Here is a 20,925-nt window from a genome sequence, read left to right as displayed (position 1 = left end):
GCCAGCTAGCAAATCACAGATGACAAAGGTTTAAGGAAAATGTACAGAAGAAAAAAGTGAATTGAGTCAAGATCACCATTTTAACTTTTGGTGGTAAAGAAACAACTCGCAGGACACCAAGGTCCTAAGCAACGAAGAGTGGGAAAGGTCAGCCTTGCCCCAGGGCTTTGAACTTAGACATCCCAGACCTGGTCAGTGCCACCCAGGGCTCCAGGCACCACTCCCGCTCCCTCCAGGCCCCTCCCCAAAGCAAAGAGCAGTTGCTGGATCCCCCCTGTTCTCACCCCAGTTCTTGAATCATCTCCTGTGGACTCTGTACCCACATGACCAGGACGGCCAACAGGTGAGAGAGGGAGTGAGAAGAAAGGGGGACGACTGAGAGCAGGATGCAAGAAGGGAGGCTCTCATCCAGGTGGGAGGAAAGAGAAGGACAGGGGAGCAGGAAGACCAGAGAGGGAGGACAAAGAGGGTAAGGGGGAGATGGTGGGGGGAGCAGGAGATGAGGGAGAGCAGGGAATAAAAGGATGGGGCAGGGCAGAGGTGGAGAGGAGGAACCACCAGCAGGCAAGAAAGGTGCCTGCTGGTACGTTCTCTGTTTAAAATCTCTGGAAAGGTTTTTTCTTTAGCGATATTTGGTGCAGGTGGACTCTTTAGGTATTTCAGAGTCACCAAGGGGGCAGTTTGGACTATAAGCACCAACCTGACAGACATTAATCATTGTTAGGACAAGAAACCTTGGAAGAATTAGCAGAAGGGCCGTAATTGGGGAAACAGTCTCAGGGGAGACTGGCTGTCGGAAAGGCTCCTCCGTGGTGTTGGTTGCTTCGCCCAGTGGGGAGGGAATGGAAAGTGATCACAAGGCTCGGGGACACCCCTGTAGAGGGAGAGAAGAGGCTCCCCATCCCCGTCCTTGCTGGGCAGAGTCACCCGAGGGGCCAGCATCAAAGTACCATCCCCTGGGCCCCTGCCTGCCCAGTGTCTAGGCCAGGGATGGGACAGGATCTGGCAGCTGCCAGGCACACCATTGGCTTTTGGTGTTCAACTCACCCAGAAACCCTTGGGAAAGATATGCAAAAAGAAAGCTTCTACCCCGACTTCCACTGATGATGCGGTGGAGGGGAGGGGATTGGATTAAGCAGTGACTGAGAGCAGTTAGAGGGGAGTAACTCGTAGTCTGCAGTTTATTTCTTTAAATCTTGTTCCAACTTTTACTCAGCTTTTAAGATGTAGTAATGAGCTGTGCTCATTTAGGCATGAGTGCCTAAATGAGTTTAGACATGAGTGTTGTAAGGTCTCTAAGGTTCTTTTTTTTTTAATTATTTTTATTTTTATGTATTTATTTTTTTAATTAATTAATTATTTATTTTTTGGTTGCGTTGGGTCTTCGTTGCTGCACACAGGCTTTCTCTAGTCGCAGCGAGCAGGGGCTACTCTTCGTTGCGGTGCGCGGGCTTCACATTGCAGTGGCTTCTCTTGTTGAGGAGCACGGGCTCTAGGCGTGCGGGCTTCAGTAGTTGTGGCTCACGGGCTCTAGAGCGCAGGCCCAGTAGCTGTGGCGCACGGGCTTAGTTGCTCCGCGGCACGTGGGATCTTCCCAGACCAGGGCTTGAACTTGTGTCCCCTGCATTGGCAGGCGGATTCTTAACCACTCTGCCACCAGGGAAGTCCTCTAAGGTTCTTTATTAATAAAAAGGTTGACGGGAGATCATACGTGGACTCCTGCTCATCTAACCAGGCCCGGGTAAGCTGTGCATTCTCCAGAGGCGGCAGGCTGGCCCCAAGTGTTCCCCACAGCAGCTTCGCCAGGGCAGGCGTGCAAACCGGAGTCTGCACCTCAGTGTGGACGAGCAGAGGGACCCACGGCCTCTGCTCTTGCTGTAGGTCAGAAGGAGAGGACTCAGGGACCAAACAGAAACACTGAGCTGAGATGCTCCCCAGAAGTGCTGAGGCACAACGGCAGGAACCCGTCTGAGGGTCCTCCTTGCCGGCTGAGGACCGTTGTCCTAGGACTAGAAAGCAGGTCAGGGGACTGGAACCCAGTCTGCTGGCCTGTGTTCTTAAAGGCCCTTTGCCATGGTTTATCCACCAAAGTGTTTCCTGACTGCGGTCAGTTCACCACCCCAGCCCGGCACCCAGGGAGCCTAGAGCGGACCTGGCCCCCAACACCAGCCCCTGCAAACCAACAAAGGAGCACTGGAGGAAGTCAGAGACAGGTTCATTAGACACATTTCAGGTATAGTTCCGAGCTGTAGAGACCAGCGTAGGCATAATATGGCTTGGATGTCCTCCGAGTAAAATCGTTGCCGGCCCCTGTGGTGGAGATCAGCGGGCCAGCCCCTCGCCATGGTCTGCAGAGACTGGCCTGTCCGGACTCTCCGCCGCCCACTCGAGCTTGTGCCCTAGAGATCCTGCCTGCCCCCAGATGGGACACTCACATGAGAGACCCCAACTTCTCTAGCCTCGAGTGGGGACAGTGAGGTGGGCGGGGCCCTGCAGCCTGGACCGAGGGCTTGGTGATTCTCAGAGGATGAGGAGAAAGGAAGACAACCACTGGGCAGCCCGGGAGGAGCTCAGAGCCCACGGCTGGGCACTTGGATGTGGCACTAGGGGCTGCCAAGGCCCCTGGGAGCCCTGAGCTGGTGGGGAGAATAGACAGCACCTTAGTGCCCATGGGCCCCACGTCTATTTCGGAGCCTGGCAGCTCCGGCTCGTGGAGAGCATCATAAACCCCACTCCTCAGTGGGAATGAAGAGAGCTATGTTCATTTGGGGTTTGGGTTCCCCCGACATTTGCCAAGCCCTCTGGCTGCCCAGCAGTGTGTTCCATGCTGGGCCACAGGGACAAGAGGCCACCCTCTGTCCTTGTCCTGGCAACCTGAAGCTGCCTGTCCTGGGGTGCTGTGCCTCCCCCACTGCCTCCCAGATCCCACCTCTTCCCATTTTGGGGGCCCCTCCCTCCATTCTGCCACAGTTGGTCAGATCCTGACACACTTCTGTCCTTTATAGAACTCTAGGTAGGGCCTTGAGTTTGGCAACCAGTAAGGGCCCCTCCCACCCTCACCCCTGCCCTGTGTGTGTGAACATCAGGACAGTAATCAAACCGGGGCAGGCAGGTTCCTCACCTCCTGGGTCCCCAGCCAGCTCCAGCCTTATAAGAGCACATTGGTTCTCGGATACCAGAAAAGCTGTTGCAGGTATCCAGAGTTTAGTTTTCTTAAGCTCAAAACTTGTGAAGTCCCAGGAGATTTTATGTGTGCTTGGCGGGAGTTGGGGGGGTGAGTGTGCATGAGCTGTGTGTGGGCACAGGTGTGCACAGGCGTGGGGGGATTGATCGGCCTGGCAGTTTCTCTTATTTCCGTCTGAATAAGTGGCAGAATTGGGAGGGGACCCACCAAGCCCAGGGTCCAGGAGGAGGGTGAGGGAAGGTTTGGGGAATGACAAGGAATTGGGTATGGGGACAGGACGAGCTTAGACTCATGGATTTTGCCAGTGGATGAAGTAAAATCACAGTGCGCCCCCAGCATCTAGCACGGAGCCTGTCCCAAATCCAGCTGTATTTGCCAAATGAAGGAAGGAGGGGATGACTGGATGACAGTGCTCTCTGTGTCCCAGCTCCTGGTGAACTGTGGAGAGGGGATGAGATGCAGCCTCCCCGCTTTCATCCCCTTGGTTCTCATCCTCCTCTCCTGCTCTCTCCGTCCCTCTCTTTTAGGGCTTTGAAGATCCCAAGGACAAGTGAGTAACCTGTCCTTCTTCACTTCAGCTCCCTCGGCCTGGGGGATGTCTCCAAGTCTGCCTGGAGCTCAGTTTCCGTACTCCATGGAGAATGAGCCCAGGTCCCGCAGTCTTGGCTGGGAGTGAACAGAGCCCACTGCACCTGAGAGACGAGCAGCCCGGGAGCCCAGGCCCCCGGCAGAGAGGCTGGGCCTGGGCATCCCCCATTTATAATCTCCACTCCACACACACACACACACGTGTGCACACACAACTACACACAACACACTCCGCACATGCATGTGCGCGCACACACACACACATGCAGCTCCCAGAAAGATGCAGGCTTTGCACATTGGTCGCCAGCGCCTGGCCACGTCCCAGCACCCTGAAGGAATGTGCCTGTCTCTCTCCTCCACTCCCCAGTCTCAGGGGCTGTCAGAAATCCCACTCGAGGACTGGGCTTCACTCTAGAAGTAGGGTGTTTAGTTCAGCACCCAAAGATTGTGAAACGTGCTTCCCAGAGAGTTCCCTGGGCCAGGCAAGAGCAGCCAGGTGGCTCCCAGGCCCTGCGGCAGAGGTCTTGCCTCCTGGTCGCAGCCTTCAATTCAGGGTGACAGTACAGCTAGAGAGTGAAGAGCAGAGACTGTTACCTGTGCGGGAAAAACAAACCCTTGAGAATAATTCATATTATCATTATCATTCAATAATACATCAATAGGGTTAGAAAATCCTTATTGTCAGTGAGGCCCCCCAGCCAGCCTGAGACTTGGGCAGTTTTCTGCGCATGTGAGTACTTGCGCTTCGGGCCGTCCTGGTGTCAATCCCAGCTTCCCCACCCCTTATTAGAGCTGATCAAGCTCCTCTGATGGGTCCGGGTGCACGGGCTGAGCCGGCCCCCTAGCGGCGCCCCCTGGTGGTCAGCTTGTCTTGTGTCTGCGCCCCTTGCTCCCCAGGAACGCCCAGGAAAGTGCGAACCCCGAGGATGAAGTGGATGAATTTCTGGGCCGTGCCATTGACGCCAGGAGCATCGACAGGCTACGATCTGAGCATGTTCGCAAGTTCCTCTTGACCTTCAGGGAGCCTGACTTAGAGAAGAAGGTACAGCACCCTGGGGGGGACCACTCCACACCCCCACCCCGGTGCAGAACCAGGACCAAGGGGAGGGGAAGGAGGCAACAGGACGGCTCCCTCCCCTGTCTCCACCCTGGAAAGAGCTCCTTCTTGTCACTTCCATTTCCCAGCTCTGATGCTGCCCTACCCAGGAAATGGGGGTTTTAGGGAGACTTCCTTGGTGGAAAAGGATACATCTTAATTTCTTTGTGTCTCAGTTTCCTTATCTGGGAAATGGGGATTTTTAACATACCTACCTCATGGTGTCATAGTGAGGATTAAACACATCCATGTATGTAAAACACATGAAACAGTACCTGCCACATAGTAGATGTTCAATAAACATTGCTATTTGTATTATTTTTATTGCTATTGTTATTATTATTATTATAGTTACCAATGGACCATCCAGCTGCCTTTGGCACACTGTAAACTCAAAGTATTAGAGTTGGAAGGGGCAGTCAAGAGCTCTTTGTCCTATCGCCTTAAATTGTGACTGAGAAAGTAAAGCTCAGAGTAGCTGGGTGACTTGCTCTAGGCCACCCAGTGAAGTAGTGACAGAGCCAGAACGAGACCCTGGTCCAGGGTCTTTGCTACATGTCACAGGGTCTCCCTTGTGTTCCGTCAACATGGGCTCCTGTGAACTCACGCCGTGGTCCAATGAGGCACACCTAATCAGGAGGGAAGAATTATGGGAAGGGAACTTAGTCTGTTCACCAGCATAAATGGAACTGACTCATGGATTACCCTCTCTGGGTGACTCTCTGCCAGCACGGCCATTTGTGCAGCTGGTTGGTGTCGTGGGAAGGGGGTGGGGCTGGGAGTCAGGACCTTGGAGATGAGCTCTGTGACACTGGACAAGTCGAGTGACCTCTCTGATCCTCAGCTCACTCATCTCTGAAGTAGAAACAGCAGCAGTCCTGTGCCTATTTCCTGGGGCTCTTGTGAGGATGTGCAGTGATGGTTGCAAGCCCCAGCACGTGTTCTGGCATGTAGTTGGTGCTCAGGAATGTGAGCCATGATCATTATGAATTATTCTCATGGTGACCCAGCCTGCAGAGTTTCTGGTTTAACATAATTCAACGGCCCTCCCCACAGGCATCACCATATAGTGAGTGGACTGGTTTCTTGAGAGCTAAGCCTAGTGCTGGTTCTCGACTGGGTCTTCCAAGTCTTGGGAGTGGGCTGTCCCGGGTGTGTCTGGGGTGGAGGGGGGCTGGAGCAGACAGGGCCAGGTGCCTCCGCCCACTCACCCTGCCCCTGTCCTCTCAGTACTCCAAGCAGGTGGATGACCGATTCGGTGCCTACGTGGCATGTGCCTCGCTCGTCTTCCTCTTCATCTGCTTTGTCCAGATCACCATTGTGCCCCAGTAAGTACCCCATCCCTCCCGGGCTCCCTCCTCTGGCTGCAGGGGCTCCAGGGGTGGGAGGGGAGGTCACGTAGGAGAGCAGAGGCGGGAGTCTGAGCTGAATTTGCTCAGGCAGGGAGAAAAGTTTACAGTCTTGTCCTCAGGGAGACCAGGAAGCCAAGAGTCTGCCTCCCCCATGATGGGTAGGCCATGTGCTCATTGCAGGTGGAAAACTTCTGTCTGGGCACTGCCCAGCGCACGGGAGACCCCTTCTCTCCACTTCATCCTCTCATCCCATTTTAACGCAGACCACTGTTGCCCACTGAGTCACCCAAAGTATTCACCAAGCTGGTTTCTGCGTGACCTTTGGTTCTTGCAAAAATACAGTATATCTTCAAAAAATAAGGGTTTTATGCTACTCCAGATATTTCAAAGAATGGATTTCAGATTCTGAAGACTTTTCTCTAAGAGATGTTCCTGAAATCTTCTGAAGACTGGCTGTGTCACTGAGAGAGGCCTGTGGCTTCCAAGGGGACCACTCTGAAATGGGCTGTTGGACATGAAGAGTTTGTTAGGTAGTCATTCACAGTAGGGTCACAGCTAAGTGAGAAAGATAACCGCTCCATGTATGTATGTGTGTATATATATATATACACACTTTTTTTTTACTTTTTATTATGCAATATTTCAAACATACAGAAACGTAAAGTAATTAATATAATCAACACTCATCCCCTAGATAGAACAATTGTTTTTTTTTTTAATTAATTAATTAATTAATTTATTTTTGGCTGTGTTGGGTCTTCGTTGCTGCGTGCAGGGGGTTTTCTCTAGTTGCGGCGAGCAGGGGCTACTCTTTGTTGCGGTGCGTGGGCTTCTCATTGCGGTGGCTTCTCTTGTTGCGGAGCACGGGCTCCAGGCGCACGGGCTTCAGTAGTTGTGGCACGTGGGCTCAGTAGTTGTGGCTCGCAGGTTCTAGAGCGCAGGCTCAGTAGTTGTGGCGCACGGGCTTAGTTGCTCCGCGGCATGTGGGATCTTCCCGGACCAGGGCTTGAATCTGTGTCCTCTGCATTGGCAGGTGGATTCTTAACCACTACACCACCAGGGAAGTCCCAGAACAATTGTTAATATTTTGCAAGATTTTTTTATCTATCTTTTTCTGACTTTTTTAATTGAAGTATAGTTGATTTAGAATGTTGTGTTAGTTTCAGGTGTATTTCTGATTTTTTAAGGTAAATTTTAGACACAAGGACATTTTGCCCCTAAACACATCAATATACACCTGTTTTAATGGCATTTTGCTTCTTAACCACAATGCTTTATGTACCAAACAAAACTAACCCCAGTTCCTCTACAATCATCTAATACCAAGTCTGTATTCAAATCTCCCAAATTGTCCCCCTAAATGTCTTCTACTCTTAGTTTATTCATAGCCAGGATCTACTCAAGATCCACTGGATGCATTTGGTTATGTCTCATAAATCTAACTTAATCTGGAAGAGTCCCCTCACTCCAACACCTTCTGTTTTTCATTTTGAAATAATTATAGACTTAGAGAAAGGTTACAAAAGTACTACGGAGAGTTTCTGTACATCCTTCATCCAGTTTCCACTACTATTGACAACTTATATAACTGCAGTAGAGTAATCAAAATCAGGAAATAACACTGCAATGATATATGAACTAATCTGTAGGCTATATTCTAATTTCATCAGCATTCCCCCAAATGTCCTTTTTGTGTTCCAAGAGCTGGGCCAGGACCCCACATTGGATTTAGCTGCTGTATCTCCTTAGTTCCCTCCAATCTGTGATGCTTCCTTGGCCTTTACTTATCTCTCATGGCCTTGGCACTTCTGATAAGTACTGCCTAATTGATGTGTAGAATCTCTCAAATTGGATTTGTCTGATGTTTTTTCATGATTAGATGGAGGTTATGTATTTTTCACAAGAATCCCACAGAAGTGATGTGTCCTTCTCAGGGCATCATATCAGGAGGTACATGACGTCGGCATGTCTTATTACTCAATGCCTTTTATTTTTAATGGCACTTATCGTTGAAGAGATGGCCCTTGCGTTTGTGTCTGCTATGACCCTGTCAGGATACCACAGGTGAAAACCAGACACTGGCAGCCAGCTGCACCCTGGTTATGCAGTTAATGTCCGTTGCCCCCTGCACTGAGACCATGCAGAGCTGGTGGGATTGTGGGTCTTTACTGGCATAGGACTCATTTTCTGTATTGAAATGGAGCTATAGGTATAATAAGCAACCTAGACTTTCCGTCCCATTGCAACTGAGAGTCCCCTTCACTTGGGTGCACAATCCTGCCTCTTTGCTGCTTCTCTCTTTCTGTAGCGTGGCTTGGGGCTGGGTTATTCCAGATCCCTGCTCTGCCCACAGTGGCTTCACTCCCTCCTCTGGCCACAGCTCCGAGCTGCTAAGGCATGGATGGAGGTCGTTCTCTGGCCATCCTCTCTCCAGGGAAGCCTTAAAAGCTACTTTAAAGGTCTTTCTTTCCCTCTGAAGAGAGTTCTCTCCCCTGTTCTGTTTGTTTCAGGCAGCCTAAGTGCTGGCTTCTGGGGGAGCCTGGAACAAAGATGCCTCCCTAGAGGCATTCGCCTGCCTTCTTATGTCCTCCACTTGCCTTTAACCTGCTGACAACACCTGTCATGTCAGGCTGTCTCACTCCCTGAAAGGGAGAAGGAGTTTCTGGGGCCTCCTGTGGTTGGTAGGGAGGGCTGTGCCCTGCCCCAGGAGGGCCACGGCAGGCCGCGGATGGAAAGTCACTTGCAGTTCTTTCGCCCGAGGATACTAGCCCTTTGTGAACATTGAGCTCCCTTGTGACCTGCCTCTGTGCGGAGGGGCAGCAGGAAATCCTTGCAGTTTTTACGTCTGTTGTTGAGCTGGGTGGGAATAGGGGAACAGAAACTGAACAGGACTTGTGTGGCCTGGCAGTAGGAAGGGGACAGGGTTTAGGGACTCTGCCCTCCAAAGGGACACGTCACTGCTGTTTCTCAGAGTAGCTGGTTGGGCTGTTGACAGATGCATTTCTATAAATGATGGCCATTTGTCAAACCAGTGTTCAGCCTTCAGAGTTACTTGTCAGGCCATAAGTGACTACCTAGAGCGAATAACCAGGTGATTTTTAAAATGGGTCCTTCCAGGCTAAATGAAGTGAGTCTATGGATAGCTAAGAATTAGGCAAAATATTGGGCAGGTGTCACCCCGTTCTTCATTTGGCTCCTGTGTGGGCTATGCTCCCCCAGGAAAGTGACAAGACCGGGAGGAAGGGCAGGAGCCAGACCGTTATGGAGACAGGTCCTGAATCGGTTCACAAGGCTCTGTAATCCCTCCTCAGTGAGTCAGGGGCCAGGCACCCAAGACTGGGCAGGAGGTGCAGGAGAAATGGAGCAAACTCTGCTTCCTTCGCGGGGCCTCTCAGAGCCCCAGAATTCCCCACCTCCTCTCTCCTTCCAGCTCCGTGTTCATGTTGAGTTTCTACCTGACCTGTTTCCTGCTGCTGACCTTGGTGGTATTTGTGTCCGTGATCTACTCCTGCGTGAAGGTGAGTCCAGCTTATACCTGAACCCCAGTCGCCTTCTTCCCTCCCTTCCCAGCCCACTGATAGGGCCCCTCCCAGGGGCTGGAGAGTCACACCTGGGATCCAGGTGCCTGATGCTGGATCACAACTCTTGACTGGCATTCGCAGCAAGCCAGACTGCAAGGGGCGTAGTTTGTCTGAGGGGCCTTATTTGTACCGGCTGTTTCAGTTAGCCTTTGCAAATCTCTGCAAGAAGATACTGTTGCTGTCTCTTCTGTCTGTCCCCTGGGTATCAGGTAGGCCAAAGGAAGGGCACGTAGCACAGTGCCTGGCACAGAGCAGTGGTCAGTAAACATTTGCTGAAAGAATGAGTGTGAAAGGGATCGCTCTCGACACCCCTTCTCTGTTCCATTGTGCCCTGGAAATGGCCCTGGAGGGAGGCCATAGAGATTATGGCTTTTGAGCTGCCCATGATATAGATGAGAGGGAGACCCCAGAGTGGTTCATTGTTTCAGACAGGGCCACACAGCTAGTAGCATGGGCGTGAGACCCTGTTCTGTGTTCTTCTCACACGCCGCCTCTTAGGCATGCTGTGTCACCATCCAAGCTGCGTCCTTCAAGGGGACCTGACCATAGGTCATTAGGGCCTGTTGTAGAAATCACTCAGGTTCCTGTTTGCCTTGCCCACCAAGCCTCTTCCTCAGTTCCTTCGCCACTGGTTTAAGAATTCCCATGGGCCTTCCCTGGCAGTCCAGTGGTGGGACTTTGCCTTCCAATGCCGGGCGTGGGGGCAGGGGCAGGGGCGGGGCGGGGGATGGCACAGGTTCAATCCCTGGTCCAGGAGCTGAGATCCCACGTGCCTCACGGCCAAAAGACCAAAACATAAAACAGAAGCAATATTGTGACAAAAATTCAATAAAGACTTAAAAAATGGTCCACATAAAAAAATAAAGAATTCCCTGATGGGGCCAGCCTGGTTCCAGAAACCTCTGTGTCCCAGCAGAGACAAGCCCTTTCTAGTTTCTGCTGTAACCATTTCTCTGCTCCTCCCTGACACTCACTTGGAGCCAAGCCCCTGGGTGGCCCAGGCCCTGCCAGCGCTCCCTACACCCTCTGTGGTGGGCACCGTGTTCTCCTTCCTGGGGGATTGGACCTTTGTTATCTCCAAAGTCCCCTTTCTCCCTCCATCCTCCAAACAGAGTCCTTCATTAGGCTGTAAACTGTTTAATCACCTGATGGTCAAGATCTTGGTGGACTGATCGTCAGAACTGGAAGGACCTTAGAAGCATCTGGTGTGCTGCAGTGTGCCCTGAGCAGGTGCAGAAGTGGTTGCCCAGAGAGGGGCAGGACCGGCCGGGGTCGCTCGGCAAGTTGGGCAGTGTGCTCCGCCAGTGCCTTCGCTGCATCGTAGGGGTTAATCCTGGCTCCCTGCCTCTCCACCAGCTCCTTCCTCAAGGCTGTGACCTCCCTCCTGCTCTGTGTTCAGTCCCTCTTGCCTTTTGGTCTTGCCGTTGTCAGGCACCCCCAGCCTGCTTTTCCCCCAGTGGACAGTCCCACTTTCTTCCTCTCATGGCTATAAAAGCACTCCGTACATTCACAAGAGCCAAAAGGTGGAAAAAACCCAGGTATCCATTAACAGAGGGGTCCCCACCCGCCGGGCCTCGGACCTGCACCGGTCCACGGCCTGTTAGGAACCAGGCCGCACAGCAGGAGGTGAGTGGCGGGTGAGACAGCGAAACTTCATCTGCGGCTCCCTTGCATTACTGCCTGAACCCTCGCTTGCATTAGCTCCTGAACATTTCCCCCCCACCCCGTCTGTGGAAGAATTGTCTTCCACGAAACCAGTCCCTGGTGCCAAAAAGGTTGGGAACCACTGCATTAATAGATGAATGAATAAACAAAAGTCCTATGTCTGTACAATGGAATATTGTTCTACCATAAAAAGGACTGAGATTCTGACACATGCTCCAACATGGATGAACCTTCAAGACATTACGCTAAGTGAAAGAAGCCAGACACAAAAGGGCATATATTGTGTGATTCCAGTTATATGAAATATCTATTCTAGACAAATTCATAGAGACAAAAAGTAGACTATAGGATAGCCTGGGCTGGGGGAGGGGGAGTGGAGAATTATTGCTTATTGGGTACAGAGCTTCTGTTTGGAGTGATGAAAGGGTTTTGGAAATAAATAGCAGTGATGGTTTCACAACATTGTGCAGGTAATTCATGCCACTGAATTGTACACTTAAAAATGGTTAAATTGGCAAATTTTATGTTATATATATCTTACCGCAATAAAACAACCTAAAAAAAGCATACCATAGCTAAAAGGCCCTCTTAAACATTCTTTTGCTGAACGCTCAAAAAGAATCTTAAGTTATAAACTGAGGCAAAGTTGTTGTTTTGTTTGTTCATCTGAGGCACTTAATTAGGCTATTCAAATCAGAATCAAAGCTATCTGTTGTTTACAATTTTAAAACTGGAACCTAGCTTCTCTCTTTTCTATTAGCTGCTTTGGTGAACCTGAGCTTCATGGACTTCATTTGGATGGTGTTCCCTGACTTGCGTGTGTATCTGCTGGTGGGGGAAGAGGAGGAAGCAGAGGGGGAGGAGGTGGGGAGGGGAGGGGACGGGCCCCGCCTGCACTGGCCATTTTAAGTTAGTTCCTTGGTCTAGTGAACTCTTTTTGCCACTGTTAGAGATTATTTATAAAAGTCATTCCTGCCTCCTTGTGTTTTATTGAATCTACCTATTTTGTAATCAGTGTCACAGTCAATAATCTTGTTCTCAATTCCTTCATCCAGCCCAGTGATCTTTCTGACAGCTCTGAGGCCTCAGTTTCCTGAGGGGGAGGCCGGTGGATGGAACCGTCCCCTTCCTGCCCTGACTCCATTCCGCCCACCTCCCCACACCCTTCCACCAGAGGAGCTGCTTCTTCCATCTTGCAGATGTAGAGCTTCTGTAAGGAGTTTGTTTAGAAAAAAAAGTGCTCTGTGACTTACCAAGCCTGAAACCTGCTCATCTGGACCAAGAGTTGAAGAGACACTAATACCCATCTTGGGTTCCTAGCTGTGTGCTTCTCTCACAGCCTCTGAGAAGCCATCTTCTCAGCATTTATCTACTTTCTGGAAAGTAGACCCCGACCTGAGCAATTGTTTGTAGCATGCACTCCTCTTCCAGTTAATAATCAGTCTTCTTTCCTTTTTGTGTTGTGGATTAACTGCATAGTAAGATGTGAAAGGGGTAAGTCTCCCTTTTGGCATCTCTGCAGCAGGGCGGCCTGGCCCCCCTTCCCCTGTCACACTGCCTGCAGGCCAACTGACTGAAAGTTGATTGTATCACCTTTTCAGGTACTGCCGTGAAGCTGACTGGACTGGAATTTTCAGTGTCATTCTGTTTTTCCCTGTGAAAAGATTTGCCAGAACTCAGACATTTTTCACCTGATTTCCACAGTTTCTCAGAAATCATGGCTAGTGGCTTTCCGATGAGATACAGCAGTTCCTAAATTACCCCTGCCTGATATGGGCTCTGCAGATCCAAAGCCAAGTGGTTCTGTCAGACATGGTCTCTTTCTCTGTTTCATTTACTTTTCCATTTCCCCAAAACAACTTGGACTTACTTTCTTAAATCATCCATATTTTATCCTTTTTGAAGAGAGAAACATGAAGAAAGTGTGGTCTGAGTTAGTCAATGTAGTCGTCTTAGCTGTCTGTCAGGGAGCAATTCCTGGGTCCTTTCTGTTTTTCTGAAATGTACTGCTCACCGAAGGCTCTGATTGTTTTTTTCATCTTGGGCCTGTATGATCTTTTCCTGACACAGCTTGGCCCAGGTCACACACACACACCTAGATTTCTCAGTGAGGGTAATTTTGTGCCTTGGTCTTCATCTTGTCCCACAGTCCTGGTCTCGCTTCTCAGAGCATCAGCTGCCCTCTGGAGCCCCTCTGTCTCTGGCATGCCTTGTCCTAAGGATCATCCCCTGAGCGTGTCCTTCTGGGGAAGCTGTCTTAGAGGGCCAGTCTGAACATCTGCACGCACCACTCCTTCCTTCCCTTGGCATCGGTGCTCATCTGGGCCCCAGAGCTGCTTTCAACAGAGACAACCATGCTAAATCCCTTCTTGCCGTCACATGTGGTCCAAAAACTCAGAGAATCTCAGATTGGAAGGGGCCTGAACAGTGAGGCAGCCCAGACACCCTCCTGAGGCTGGAACCCCTTTGCATAACCCTGCAAGGTGTGGGCCAGCCTCTGCCGTGTCAGCTCCAGGGATGGCGGGTGAGCTCACGTCTCCTGAGTGCAGCCCCTTCCCTCTTTGGCCAGCTCTGACTGCTCTGTCAGTCCCCCTGTGGCTTCTGCCCCCTCATCCTGTGAGGCAGCCCAGGCCTGCCCCTGGCAGTGCCAGCACTTTTGCTGCCACCGCCCAAGTGGGTGGAAGAGAGTGGCTCCCTTCTGTCCCCCCACTTGACTGGGCCCCTTTTCTCTCCTGTGGCTCATTAGCACGTTCTCACTCAGAAGGCCAAACTCTGCTTTCCTGCAGTTTGGGGGTTGGGTACAGATAGGCCCAGAAGGAGTACTCAGCTACAGGGCTGCGCGTGTGTGCGTGTGTGCGTGCGTGTGTGTGTGTGTGTGTATGTTTAAATCTCTTTCATCTTCCAGGCTGCTGGCTCCCTCTTGGCTTGCCTCCCACCGACCTCCTGGACCTGATTGTCTGAGCTCCTGGAAACTGACCAGCGCTTCCCCTAGGCCCTTGTCTGCTCTGTGCAGTCACCTAAAAGCCTCCTCTCCTCTCCCCGAAGCCTGAAGCTAGCCAAGTCCCACCTTGCTGGCTCTCCTTCCTACCACGCCCTCCTGACTCCCGTCCACAGCTTCTAAAACAGGGCCCTACTCCTCAGCCAGTACCTCTCACCTCCCAGCTGGCTTCTGTCTTGTGACGACTTCAGAATCCCCACACTCCCCTTTGCAGAGGCTCGGGGTCACACTTTGTCCACTTGAAGAGGATGTGTTGCTGTCAGGCACATGTTCGTTTGGGGGTGGAGAATGCTTCATTTTCAGGAAGCAGATCTTAGGTTCCTCCCGTGGCTTTTAAGTCAAGCCATCTTGGGTCCAGAGCCCAGCCATGCCGCCTTGACCAGCGTTTCCCAAACCTTTAAGGTGGCTTTTATTATATCCACTTTGCAGATGAGGAAAATGAGGCTCCAAGCAGTTAGACAGCTTTCCCTAGGTCCCGGAGATAAGAAGTGGTATAGCTGGGGTTTAAACCCAGATGGTTCTTGACTCCGGAGCCCACAGTCCTTCCCCTCCAGGACACTGCCTTTGTTAATATGTCCAGTTGACCGCTGAAAGGCCAGGTGATAAGAGCAGTAGTCAGCGTCTACTACTGGTCAGCATCTGCCTGTCTTGTTCTGAAGTTTTCATATCTTTAAAAATATTTTTCTGAAGTAGGAGCCACTGCTTCATTTATTAGCTCCTTGTGAGAAAATCTGTTTTCTTACATTTTTTTGCTGTCAGATTTCATCACCTTCTTTCATTCCTGCAATACCCTGGTCCCACATGACAGACAGGGAGCCAGGACCCCAGGGAGGTCATTGATTTGCCTGGAGACTTTGTGAGAGGCCAGGATCAAAACTGTCCCTCACCCTAGTCATGGTTTATTAATTGTGTCACCATTCCCATTTTTCAAGTTGAATTGATTTGAATTAATCATATTGGGGTTGGAACTTTTTTTTTTAATTGATTCTTTTTCTGAGCTCTGATGGTGAACAGGCATTGATCAATTGGTTTGCACAGACACAATTATCCTTCCAGAAAAATGCTCTCCAGAATCTGTATGCAGCTGTAGAGCAGCCCTGCGAGGAGATTCTACTCCAGGTGAAGAATTTTATTGTCCACACTGGGGTTAGTAAAGGTGGGATTTGGGGTCAACATACAGGTGAACTTTTTGTTACAGGAGATGAGATACTCTATAAACCAGTGCCAGGGCAGGATGTCAAATCTTCTGGAGACTTCAAAAAGGCAGCAATTCCTGGGTTCCTGCTGAGACTTTAAGTCAAGAGCAGGTCTTTTGAAAGGGTGACAAGGGAAAATGGTTTGTAAAAAGCCAATGCATTGAGGTAATCACTCATTAGATGTTAGAGCTGTAGCAGCGGTCCCCAACCTTTTTGGCACCAGGGACTGGTTTCGTGGAAGACAATTTTTCCATGGACGGGATGGGGGTGGGGGGCTGGCTCAGGCGGTAATGCGAGCGATGGGGAGCGGCTGATGAAACTTCGCTCGCCCACCTGCCGCTCACCGCCTGCTGTGCGGCAAGGTTCCTAACAGCCCCGGGGGTTGGGGACCCCTGAGCTATAGTATTCCAGGTTGGATTTTGTTTAATAGCCTGCAGTTCTTCTCTGGGTGGCCCCTGTGGGGCTCCTGGTCCCAGGTTCACCAGGAAGCCTGTGTGCATATACTGTTCCCCAACCACCTTCTATAAAGGCTTTACCATCTTCTAATAAGTTTTGTCTAAATCAAGTCATTACACTGGCAATGAAAGAAGCTGTTCAATTGATGGATAGGGTGATCAGGACTGAAATGGTCTAAGCAACACGGGGGATGGGGGGATGAAATGGCAAAATTTTAAGCAGGCAAAGAGTAGAAGCCATCTGTCTTACCATTTCAGAGTAAGATCCTCACGCTAGTGCCAAAACACTTTCCACAGCTGTGAAGCCAAAAATTCCTTTAATGAGAAACAAGGACTTTTGTTCTTATCGGCAACATAGCTCTTTAAAATGCAAATATTAAGTAAATTTTCTATTGAATTTAACAGCTTTCAAAGCACTTTCAAATGCATCGTTTCATAACCACCCTGGAATATCTCCCACCCTGGAAGGTAGATATTCCCTGTTTACCAATAAGGAAACTCAGAGCCCTTGATGACTTCCCCAGGATCACACAGTGAGAAGCTGAACAGGATTGTTTTTAAATAAGTGCTTTATTGAGATATAATTCACATACCATCAAATTCACCTTTATAAAGGTTATAAAATTATAATTCAGTAGTTTTGACTATATTCATAAAGTTCTGCAACTATCACCACTAATTCCAGGACATTGTCATCATTCCCCAAAGAAGCCCCATACCTTTTAGCAGTCCCTCCTCATTCCCTGTTCCCCACAGCTCCTAGCAACCTCAAATCTACGTCCTGTTTCTATGAATGTGCCTGTTCTGGACATTTTGTATAAATGGAATCATACACTATGTGGCCTTTTGAGATTGGCTTCTTTCACTTAGCATATTTCAAGGTTTGTTCATGATGTACTATATGACAGCACTTTATTCCTTTTTATGGCCAAGTAATATTCCATCGTGTAGATATACCACATTTTGTTTATTCCTTCATCAGTTGATGGATATTTGGGTAGTTTCCACTTTCAGGCTGTTATTAATAATGCTGCTATGAACATTTGTGTACAAGGTTTTGTATGGACTTATGTTTTCAGTTCTCTTGGGTATGTACCTAAGAGTATAATTGTTGGGTCATATTTTGAGGAACTGCAAAGCTGTTTTCCAAAGCAGCTGCACTATTTTACATTCCCACCAGCAGTGTACCAAGTGTTCTAATTTCTCTACATCCTCACTAGCACTTGTTATTATCTGACTTTTTGATTATAGCCATCCTGGTGGATGCGAAGTGGTTGCTTTTGTTTTTGGTTTGCATTTCCCTGATGACTATTGATGTCAAATATCTTTTCATGTGCTTATTGGCCATTTGTGGAGATTCTTTGGGGAAGTGTCTATTCATAGTATTTGTGGGCTTTTTTTGTTTTGTTTTGTTTTTGGCTGCACCTCGTGGCTTGTGTGATCTCAGTTCCCTGACCGGGCCATGGCAGTGAAAGCCTGGAATCCTAACCACTAGGCCACCAGGGAACTCCCTGTTTGTCCATTTTTTAATTGGGTTATTTGTCTTTTATTGTTGAGTTGTAAGAGTTCTGTGTATATTCTGGTTATAAGACCCTTATTAGATATATGGTTTACAACAATTTTCTCCCATTTTGTGGGTTGTCTTTTCATTTTCCTTTTCATAATCATTTTTAATTTATGGTAAAATATACATAATATAAATTTTTTATTTTAACTATTTTTAAGCTTACAGTAGAGTGGCATTAAGTACATTCATATTGTTGTGCAACCATCACCACCATCCATCTCCAGGACTTTTTTATCTTTCCAAACTGAAGCTTTATACTCATTAAACAATAACTTCCCATTCTGCCCTCTTCCCTGGCAACCACCATTCTGCTTTCTGTCTCTATGAATTTGACTACTCTGGGTACCTCAAAAAAGTGGAATCATATAGTATTTGTCCTTTTGTGACTGGCTTCTTTCATAGTGTCTTCAAGGTGCCATCCATGCTGTAGCATGTTTCAGAATTTCATTCTTTTTCAAGGCTGAATAATATTCCATTGTGTATGTATACCACATTTTGCTTATCCATTCATCCATAGCTGGACAGTAGAGTTGCTTTAACCTTTTGGCTATTGAAAATAATGCTGCTATAAACATGAGTGTGCCAATATCTGTATAAGGCCCTGCTTTCTATTCTTTTGGGTATATACTCAGAAATGGAATTGCTGGATCATATGATAATTCTATGTTTAATTTTTTAAGGAATCATCATACTGTTTTCTACAGCAACTGTATCATTTTACATAACTACCAGCAACAAACAAAGGTCCCAATTTCTCCACATCCTCACCAACACCTTTTTTAATTTCTTGATGGTGTTATTTGAGGGAAAAATTTTCAAAATTTTGATGAAGTCCAACTTATCGGTTTTTTCCTTTTTGCTTGTGCTTTTGGTGTCATATCTAAGAAACCATTGCCTAATCCAGTCACAAAGATTTACTTATATATTTTCTTTTAAGAGTTTTATAGTTTTAGCTCCTACATTTAGGTTTCTGATCCATTTCAAGTTAATTTTTGTATATGGTGTGAGGTAAGCTCCAAATTCATTCTTTTGCATGTGGAGATACAGTTGTCTTAGCACCGTTTGTTGAAAAGATATTCTTTCCCCATTCAATTTTCTTGGCTACCTTGTCAAAATCAATCAATCATAAAGGTAAGGGTTTATTTCTGGACTCTCACTCTATTCCATTGATCTCTATGTCTATTAAAGCAATATTTTAATCCAAGCTTATGTTCTCCAAATCACACATGTCTTTTCTTCTGCCATGTTAGAGGGTTCAGTCAGAGTGCCTCCTTTATTACCCCAGAAGGAAGTGTTTTTTCAGAAGAATGTCACAGACTTGATGATCCATGAACACATCTGAGAGGCACCCCTGCTGGGGACATGGAGGTCCAAGGTCTTCACCACTCAGCCTAGAGCCTGAATGGCTTGCAGGCCCCTGCCACTGCTGCATTCCTTCTCTGTGGTCCCTTCTTTCCCTCTGCTGAATAGGAAGTGGCCTTGTTGGAAGGGTGGAGGAGGATTTGGGGTGGAAAGATATACTGCTTCCCTACATGCATGCCCTGCCCAAAGCCCAAGACTGAGGAGGTAAGCAGGGCACTTTCTTGGTGTCGAGAACTATGAAGGGTCTGAGATTTGGTTTTACCCTAGTTACAAGCTAATAAGTTAGCTTGTTGCTCTTTCATAGATACTGGCAGATGTCACGAGACTCCTGGGTCAGAGACAAGAGACTTTATTACTCACAGCACAGCAAGCCTCACAAGCATCAGCATATTTGTGTTGGTTTCCCAAAGTCCCATGGGGGCAACCTGATGGGCCCATGTAGACGCCCTGCATGTAGTGAGTTTGGGTCACAGCTGAGGAACACTGGACCAAGGGCCCGGTACTTGCTGGCCTTAAACATTGTAGCACACAAGCCAGTCCTCTCCACACTGGGAATGAGCAGTCACACCGTGGTCACACTGTGTCCCCTTGCCTACTTAGCTGTCTGTGTGACCAGCTACAGAAACGCTCTGTATCAGAGGGTGTATCAGAGCCTTGCAGTCTGGCACACTCAGCCAGAATGTGCAGGTGTGCTCAGGGGTCACACAGGAAAAGCCACGCCTAGAACCCAGGCCTCCAGGCTCTGGTGAGTGCTTTTTCCACCACCTTCATCTGCCCTTAGGCGTTTCCAAAGGACACATGGCATGCTTGCAGATCAGCCTTACCAGGAGGCATTAAGGTAGGTAGGATGGGAGAAGCACGAATCCACTACTTCGCTTTTCTGGGGTCTGTCAACTTCTTTTTTAGTCTAGGTTGCTTGGGAGATGAAGCGCACATGGGGGCCAAGGCCAAGTGTATCAGATTTGGTAGACCCAATCATTTAATTACCAAAACCGCAGCGGGTCCTGAGTGGACATACAGTTTGTCTAGCTGAAGGAAATATAGGGAGGATTAGGTGAGGGAAAGGGCAGATCCATGGGCATCCTGCTGAAGAAAAGCTCACTTAATTCACATGACTGGGGCCCCGCTGTCCGCTTACACGCTGCTCTGCCCCCTTCTCACGTGCCCATCCCTTTCCTCCAGACCCCAGGTTCTCTCCAAGCCCTCAGACCCACAGCTCCCTACTTCTTCCCTGAAGCCTTCTGACCCTCCCTGGAAACGTTCTGGGCACCTCCATGTCTCCTTCACTCCCACCTCCTGCCCCTCCCTGATTGTAACTCCAAGTGGCCCAGCATTCACACAGTGGGTACATGTGCTTTTTTCTCTGCTTCCCCATTGGGGTGAAGGTAGCATCTTTCCTTTCGTCCTACCTCTCTTACCTGTGAGCTCCCCAGGTGGACCCCCTCCTGGCCAGCTGCAGAATCTGTGCTGTGGTTGGCCTGGAAGCAGGGGTGCAATGGTGCGAGGCTGGAGGCTCGCCCACAGGGAGGGGGTCAGGAAAGCCCCTGTGGTTCTGTTGGCGAGAGACAAAGGTGGGGAGGGCCTCCACCGAGCTCCTCTGTGGCGGTGTGCGGAGTCCACTGAATTCTGTTCCATCTCTGTCCTCCCTCTGCCCCGCGACAGCTCTTCCCAGCCCCGCTGCAGAGGCTCTCCAGGAAGATCGTGCGGTCCAAGATGAACAGCACCCTGGTGGGCGTGTTCACCATCACCCTGGTGTTCCTGTCGGCTTTTGTCAACATGGTGGGTGGCTCCACCTCCCCAGCGCCTCCTCAGCCCATTGGGTGAAAGCCAGTGGAGCCCTGTACCTCACAAGCATAGGCCGGGAGGAGACTTTCCCCCAGG

The 20,925-nt window shown here is 49.3% G+C and overlaps 1 protein-coding gene across 2 annotated transcripts in view; it reads left to right on the top strand.

Moving 5' to 3' along the window:
- Positions 1 to 20,925, top strand: part of ADCY5 (adenylate cyclase 5) — a 153,660-nt gene that overhangs the window by 112,653 nt on the left and 20,082 nt on the right. For both annotated transcript variants that reach the window (XM_061194259.1, XM_061194260.1), the window contains exons 9-13: positions 3,712 to 3,734; positions 4,670 to 4,814; positions 6,099 to 6,196; positions 9,651 to 9,738; positions 20,707 to 20,823. In XM_061194259.1, the coding sequence (XP_061050242.1) occupies positions 3,712 to 3,734; positions 4,670 to 4,814; positions 6,099 to 6,196; positions 9,651 to 9,738; positions 20,707 to 20,823 (471 nt within the window). The remainder of the gene's footprint in view (positions 1 to 3,711; positions 3,735 to 4,669; positions 4,815 to 6,098; positions 6,197 to 9,650; positions 9,739 to 20,706; positions 20,824 to 20,925) is intronic.

Source organism: Eubalaena glacialis, chromosome 6 (genome assembly GCF_028564815.1).
Source record: "Eubalaena glacialis isolate mEubGla1 chromosome 6, mEubGla1.1.hap2.+ XY, whole genome shotgun sequence".
NCBI classification, from domain to species: domain Eukaryota; kingdom Metazoa; phylum Chordata; class Mammalia; order Artiodactyla; family Balaenidae; genus Eubalaena; species Eubalaena glacialis.
Note: the sequence above shows the minus strand (reverse complement) of the source record. Positions and strands in the feature narration are given on the sequence as shown.